General features: G+C 39.5%; 1 protein-coding gene across 1 annotated transcript in view; it reads right to left on the bottom strand.

The window, feature by feature from the left end:
• Positions 1 to 8,403, bottom strand: part of TRHDE (thyrotropin releasing hormone degrading enzyme) — a 443,586-nt gene that overhangs the window by 302,446 nt on the left and 132,737 nt on the right. The window contains exon 3 of the mRNA XM_024122728.2: positions 5,470 to 5,596. Within this exon, the coding sequence (XP_023978496.2) occupies positions 5,470 to 5,596 (127 nt within the window). The remainder of the gene's footprint in view (positions 1 to 5,469; positions 5,597 to 8,403) is intronic.

The raw sequence follows: 8,403 nt of genomic DNA, 5'->3' as shown, positions 1-8,403 counted from the left end.
CCGTGGCCTCTCCCGTTGCAGAGCACAGGCTCCGGTCGCGCAGGCTCAGCGGCCATGGCTCACGGGCCCAGCCGCTCCGCGGCACGCGGGATCCTCCCGGACCGGGGCACGAACCCGCGTCCCCTGCATCAGCAGGCGGACCCTCAACCACTGCGCCACCAGGGAAGCCCTGACCCATATTTTAATCTCTGAATTCTCAAAGTTTCTGGAATCTGTTTCATCATAATCCCAAGAATCTGGAGCCAGAGAACCTGGGTTTGAATTATAAATCCACTAATTCCTGCTGTGTGATCTGAGTACATTACTTAGTCACTTAGTGCCGAAATTTCGTCACCTGGAAAATGAGAAAATAACAGCCACTACCTCAAAATGCTGTAATAAAGATTAAATGGGTTAGAATGTACGAAGCCCTTAAGAGTGGCCCACATTTAGTAAACACAAACCCATTTGTTTTTGTAGTTGTGGTCAGTAAGTTTTGGGGATAAGAGGAAAGATAAGTTAATTATATATCTATAACAACCTTCTTTTAAAGTAAACCTCCATGCCTCAGAGAGTTCTCATGAAAATAGGGCACAGAGCTATAGAAAGGCTGGCTGTACTGTATCAAGTAGATTCTATACCTCACTTTACAACTTAACAACAAGAAAGAGAAACTCTCTACAAACCTCCTACTAATCGTTTTAATTACCTAATGGAGAGATTTTAAAACAGATCCTTACACAGCATACCCTCCTGCCTATTTGGGCTTTAAAATGTTAAAGGAATATCCTTATGCAACAAGGAGAATCAATATTGTCCCAGCTGAAAGCATCAAAATTCCTCTTAGGGAACTACTCTGATAAACTACTTGGAGCGGAAACTCAAATCCTTAGAGCTGAGCTAGCATAAGATGATACAATGGCGGAGAAAGTTAAGACTATTCAGCATTAGAAATGAAAAAAAAAAACATTGGGGAAGAGAGCAGATATTGCTGCGTTTATGACAGAACAGCAAAGTGATTTTTAAGAAAAGAAGGATTCAATATTACATTTTAAGGGTTTGTTTGGGGTTTTTGCAATGTAATGCCCTGACATTTACATATGCGCACATCCCGCAAAGCACCAGTAGAGTCAGACCAACTGGTGGAGGTCTGTTTGGGGTTTTCTAATGCAAATCCAAAAAAAAGAGGCAAGTTCCACAACTCCCTTGACATCTGGGACAGGGACAACCTGTGAGGTAAGGATGTGATCTGCTCACAGAAACAGTTCTTCTCAAGAAGTGAGCATTTTTAGAACACAAATATTTCTCCTTCCCTCTATTTCCAGAACCCTCCCCATGGGGAATTTTCAGAAATGCTGATCTGTGATCTGTACTCACTGTCTCTAGTTGCAGCATCCACCCCATTTGCTCTTGAACACACCCATCAGGTTTTTGACCTGAAACTGCTCTTGCGCAGGTCACATGGTAGCCTCAATGAATGATCAATTCTCAGTCCTCATCTCTCTCGACTTACCACAATTTATCATCTGCTTTTCTGTGAAATACTTTCTTCACCAAATGCCCAGAACGTCTAATATACCTGTTTCTTTAGTGCCTTAATCACTTGCTTCTTCTCAGTAGCCTTTACCAGCTCCTAATCTCTCTAACTGCTAAACGGTTCCTATTCTTTTTTTGTGTGTGTCTGCATTCAGTCTTCATTGCTGCGCGCAGGCTTTCTCTAGTTGCAGCGAGCAGGGGCTACTCTTTGTTGCGGTCACTGTGGTGGCTTCTCTTGCTGTGGAGCACGGGCTCTAGGCACACAGGCTTCAGGCTTCAGTAGTTGTGGCTCGCGGGCTCTAGAGCGCTGGCTCAGTAGTTGTGGCACATGGGCTTAGTTGCTCTGAGGCATGTGGGATCTTCCCGGACCAGAGATCGAACCTGTGTCCCCTGCATTGGCAGGCGGATTCTTAACCACTGCGCCACCGAGGAAGTCCCTCCTATTCTCTTTTCTACCTGCTCTCACAGCCTTGGTGATCCTATCCAGCCTCATAGCTTTATACATCATAAAATGCCGGCAAATGTATATCTCTAGCTGGATTACTCAGCCAAACTCCATATTTGTAAATTGAACTGTTTACTTGAGTTTCTTACAGACATCAAGTTGCCACCTAAATGTTTAATAGACGTATCAGTCTTTAAAATGATCTCTTTCCACAATCCTTCTCTCTCAGTAAGTGGCAATTCCATCCTTCTAGTTCTTAGGTGCAAAACCTTGGAATCACTCATGGTACGTCTCTTTCCCCCAAATCCCACATCCGGTTCATGAGCGAATTTGCTGCCTCTACTTTCAATATATGCCTAGAATTAGACCACTTCTGACTACCTCACACTTAATATCCTAGTCCAAGCAATATCAAATTTTCCCTGAATGTTGCCATAGCAACATTCAGAGGTTTTCATGCCTCTGCCCTTTCCCCCTACAACAGGGTCTCTCAATCTCAGCATTATTAATATCTTGGGCTAGATAACTCTTTGTTGTAGGAGGCTGTCATGTGCATTGTAGGATGTTTAGCAGCATTCCTGGCAGTAGTACACACTCACCAGTCCCCCTTGAGTTGTGAAAGACAAAATGCCTCCAGATATTACCAGGTGCCTCTGAGGGAAAGAATCACCCCTCAGTGGAGAACCATTGCCCTACAGTGTATTCAACCTAGTGACAAGAGTGACCCTTTTAGAACAGAAGCCAGATTATGTAATACCTCTGCTCAAAACTGACCAATAGATCTCCATCGTACCCCCCCCAAAAAACAAACAAAACAACAACAACAATAAAAAAACCAAAGTCCTTACCACAGCCTGCTGGCTCTACAGGATGTGTCACCTACCCACTACTCCTTGACCTCATCTCCTATTTCTCACCCCTTTATTCACTCTGCTCCAGTCCTACCTGCCTCTTTGCTGTTCCTCAAATACATGAACAAAGTTCCCATCTCAAAGGCTGGGCACTGTGTTCTCTCTGCCTAGAGTCCTCGTCCATGATATCCACTTGGCTTACTCCTTCATCCCCTTAAGTTCTTTGCCCCAAAGTCAGTTTCCCAATGAAGCTTTCCATATTCACCCGTTTGAAACATTCAGCCTTTTCTCCATGCCCCATGTGCTCCCCACACTTCCTATCCCTCCATTCTGGCTTTATTTTTAATGGCACTTATCTCCATCGGACATGCTCTATGTATCACTAATTGCTTAAATGTCTGGCTCTACCTAAGAGAATGTTAAGCCCCAGGTGGGAAGTGATTTTTGCCTTCTTTTATTTGCAGCTGGCTCCCAATGACATAGAAAAGTGCATATGTGAGGTACTCAATAAATGGTTATTAAATAAATGAGGGAAGGAAGGAAGGAAGGCAGGAAGGAAGGAAGAAAGGAAGAAAGAAGGGGGGGAGGGAGGGAAGAATAGGTGTCTTGGAAACCATCTTAGATCTAAAAAGTCAAGGCAGATGTAGCTGATATCTAGGATACATCTACATTCATCATTTACAAAGACTGAGTTAATGTCCATAGAATTCATTTAAAATATAAGTTGTAATGTACAGTAGAAAGTAAGGATTTGTCAAAATGCTTTTATGTAGGGAGCATTTAGAAAGTATATTTATAAATCCATTAACATATAGCTCTAAATATTTAAAGGTATATTAAATAAGTAGAACTTCAAGAGAAATTTTACAAAGTGCAGGGGATGTGGAAACTCCCCTAGATACATAAAAAGAAGTGTGCTGGGATTAGTCAAATCATTCAATTATATACACCATAAGGTAGCTTAACAAGTAATAGTAACAGTGAACAAAGCTCTTTTCTACAGATGAAAGACTGCATAGTTCAACTGTGAGTGAAGGAGAGGAACAGAAATGCTTCCTGCTGCAAGCTGACAGTTACATGGAACCCCCTGAAGTTATAAATTGAGTTCCTCTACTAATTACTGGTCTGAAGGGGACAAAGATTCACATTTTATTTCTCTTGCTGAACGTGCAACATAAGCACTCGTGAATTTTACATTAGGGTCAAGCTGGGAAGTTCCCAGCCTGTTTTACCTAGTGTAGAGAACAGTGTCACCCCCATGCAAATGAAGTCAGGTCTTCCTTTCTGCCTTGGGTGCCTACCGGGGAGATTTCAGTGTAACAGATTCTAATAGGGAAGTTGATATAGAGGGGAAAATAAAGAAGGAAGAACAAAGCAAAACAAAACATAGATCCTATTTGAAATAAAATTTTGTTTAGAAATTTGAAAGAAAATCTTAGGGATTCTAAGAGCACATGTTTCAAAAGACCTCAGAATTTTGTAATATCACTCATTAAAACTGTATGCTACACCCATTGATAACAATATCAACTATTCTATCTACTTTCTGAATCACTGATTATAAGACCAATAAAGCTACACAGCAGGCAGGTAGGTACTTTAGTGAAATAGGCCCATCTCCAGAGACAAGAACCTGAGGTTCAAATGCTAATACTTTTGACCAGGTAAGCACTTTATTTTTGTCAATGAGTGATAACTTTTATGTGGATGCTGATTAACAACACTCCTGAGAAGGAAAATGGATGAGGGAGGAGGGGTGAGGAACAAAAAACGGTTGTGATATTAATATTTCAAAACAAGTTTTCTGAGAAGAAAAAATAGCTTCAGCATTTCTAATGGGTATATATATATATATATATATATATATATACCCTTTCTAACTTCCTGGAACATCACAGTTCACTCCCTGTAAAAGCAGCAGCTTCATGCAAATTAGGATAACAAAATTCATTCATGTACTCATTCAACAAATAATTATTGAACCTACTCACTTTGTAAAAGAAAGAAATGTAAACATATTCATGGTGAACAAAATCTCCATCATTGCAATTTTCCTCCTCTCTTGTTTTTATTCTATTTACTGTAACTGTGTACTCAAAATATGACTGAACAAAAATAATCTAATGGATGACTAATACATTCAGGGCTGACATGTGAGAATTAGGAAACAGAAACTAATCAAGGAGTGCCTTCTTAGTGTAAAATATTGCATAGTTCTGGGAGTCATCAAGACCTAGCTTGAAATCCCAACTCCTTTTCTTACTGTCTGTCTGAGTAAATGAAAGACTCCCAGGTCTCAATTCCCTTATGTGGAAAATGTTCTAACAGTACCTACCCACAGAGCAGTTGTGAAGATTAAACAAGATGTTGGCAAGCACCCCTCCATAGTGCTTATTCAACAAATTAGCTATTTGGGTTATCTTCTGGAATCTTAAACTCACATAATGCCTTTCTTAATTCCTATGAGCACTTTTTGGCAAGACTTTAAAACACTGAATTTTATTTTACCTCTTCAGAAGAAACTGTTTTCTATGCTCATCTTCTCTAAAAATATAACCTTTAGAATTTTCATGTTTCTGGATGTCTCAAATAAATGCATGAATAAGAAATTCCAGCTTCAAGGAGCCCTTACAATAAAATAACCAAGAAAATTCTTACCTAGTTTTGGCAAGGAATAGGGCACTTTAAAGTAGTCTTCATAAAATTCTATTAATCTCTTTGTTATATGGAGAGCATAGTCCCCGGATCCTCTTCTGATAGCATCAGGTCTTGCATATAAGCGTACCTAATTAAAAATATATAGAAAAGTTACTTTAGCGTTTTGATCCTCCAATTTTATCTTCCCTGCATATATGGGCCTATACAAATCACTTTGAATACTACGAATATTAAGCAGCATTCTTGTTCATATATCAAAGCATGCTGTGGCTGAAAGAACCAAACTTAAACAATTAAAGTAACCAAGTTGAGCAAGTCACAGTTTCCCAGCTTTACAAGTTGACATAGAGAAGATTTATATTGCATCAAAATAAATATTCAAAGTTATCACTTACATGTGCTTGCTAGAGATAGGAAGGTACGGTGGATTAGTATAACGGTTTCCTGACTATGCTGAAAGTAGGCGGGATATGGTGGCTTGGCAGGAGAGAAAATTCATGATTTGTTAAAGTTACATTGCAACAAGCTTTGGAAGTATTACCAGGCTGAACAAAAAAATAATTTATGCTTCTTCTTTTCTTTGGAAGCAACTATCCAATTGTCCTTACTCCCAATATGCAAAGTAGGATAGAAAACTTTTCATCTACATAAATGATTGCCATTTTGGAAGGCTGCCTGCAACCGTTCCCGGCTTCAAAACCAGCTGAAGTAAGTCATATTTCTAACACAATCTGGATCCTTAATATTGATTTTCAAATCAAGCACTGTATATTATCTAGTCCTTGGCCAAAAAGGAGCCTGAGGCAAATAACGTAAAACTGAACGAAACTAACAATTGTGCAGAAAAGGTTAAAATGAGATTAGTTTTCTTAAAGCTTTCATAAAGCTATCTGGCATCTTTCTTTCCAAAGGCTAAATCTGTTTTTCACAGATGTGGTCCCTAATCCTCATATCAATTCTGTGAATAAAAAATCTGTATTTTGTGGAGCGGAAGAGAGCCTTCCCGGGAGGTGGGTTTTACTCCTGCTCTGCCACTAACCAAGCTGGGAGATATTGAACAAATTACTTAACCTCTTTGGGTCTCAAGTGTTCTCATTTATAAAATGAAGGTGTTAGCCACCAGCTGGTTGCTAAAGTGCTTTTCAGTTCTAAAACACATTACTTCCAATCCCATTTTACAGATAATGGAGTTTGTGTTCTTTGCAAATCACTAAAAAAGTAAACGGTTTACTTGGTGTGTAGAAATGGATCTTTATATTCAACAGGAAGACAAAAGAGAGCTGTACTCAATCATATAAAAATTGATTATACAATTAACTCTTTATTATTCTTGCTTAAAGAAAGACAACAGAGATGTGTATAATCAAAAAGAGCAAAAAGTCAAGGAAAACACATTCTGACTTTGTTAGAAAGACCTGTAATTCAATAAGATGTTTACTAAATTCAATAACAATTATTTACTGAAATTGTGAAACGACTTCCCATCTGACAACCAAATGAAATATCAAATGTAGTTCACAATGTAGCCTACAGTTTTGGTGGGCAGGACTATAAAACCAAAAACTGTCAGGAGACACCACCTGCAACAGCAGAAACTACCACTCTCAGAGAGACAGTGGTTAGGACACCCTACCCCTGACATCAACTGCTTATAAACATGCAATGTCTTAAGTTCCCAAAAAACAGACCCTAAGGAAAGTATGAGTGTACAGGTGATTTATCAAAGAAGTGTTCTCAAGGAGAAACCTACAAGGGAGCAAGGAAAACAATATAAGGCAGCATAAAAAGCCAAGCAAGGGTGTAATTTCAAGTGAAGTCCTGGCCTTGGCCTGATCCTACAGGGAGCTCTAGAGTGTAAATTGAACTGGTGAGTTTGTGCTGCCTTGAGGTAAGAGAGATTCCATATTCCTGCATCTCAGTCATTGGATACTGGTTACCCAGGAGAAGGCATAAAATCCCAGGCACTTGTTCTTGAAGTATGTGGATGATGCAGCTCCTGTGGTCCAAGGAGAGTCCTTGGGAGAAGAGGTCAGGTGTGAACTGTCAGAAGCAAAAGAGTGAGAGCTGGGTGATAAGCACACCAAACAGGAAAGGAGATCTGGTCGTGCACCAATAGCATACACCACAGACAAGAATCATTCATTCCTACATTCACTCATTCAACAAATATTTATTTGGCATCTGCTTTGCACCAGGGCCTGGACTAAGCATTTTTAAGTGATGAAGAAGACATGTTCTCTAACCACAGATGGTACAAAGCATTATTGGGAACAAAAAGCAATGAAAATATAATCCGCATTCTCAAAGAGCTTCCCATTAATAAAGGTAAATTAGATAATAATAACAGATAATGATGCAAGCCATATGAATGGTAAGCCATGAGTGCCAAGTGGACACTGAGGAGAACAGATAGTTTTCAGAAGGTTCAAGGTGAAGTAAATAGTAAATTCATGTTAAAACCATAACCAGGACCACTGCAAAATAATGCAGCAAAAGGTCACTGATTTTACTCCCAAGGAGCATCATTGATTTTAGTAGAAACCAGCCATTCCTGTCAATCAGCTCTACCTGTTAGTCAAGCTACCTGTAGGCCCAGACAAGAGAAGCACAATTAAATTAATCTGGTTGTCAAGATTTGATGGAAATGATCCAATCTGAGTGAGAAGATAAAACGTACACATGATTAGTACAGAGCCTTCATTTAGTCATTTACACATTTATTGCACACCTGCTGTGTGCCAGGCATTGTGCTAGAGAGTAGAAAAAGAACAATAAAAATTTCTGCCAGAAAGTAAACAAAACACTTACTCTTACTGCTCTTAAGAAGCTCACAATATGTGGAGAAACAAACAAATAAATCAACAGCAAAATACAATGTGAGAAATGTAACTGCATTTTGCCTTCCCTCCCATTACAACGGACTCCTGTAATATA

The sequence above is a fragment of the Physeter macrocephalus genome, chromosome 6 (genome assembly GCF_002837175.3).
Source record: "Physeter macrocephalus isolate SW-GA chromosome 6, ASM283717v5, whole genome shotgun sequence".
NCBI lineage: Eukaryota > Metazoa > Chordata > Mammalia > Artiodactyla > Physeteridae > Physeter > Physeter macrocephalus.
This window is presented reverse-complemented; position numbering and strand designations above follow the sequence as displayed.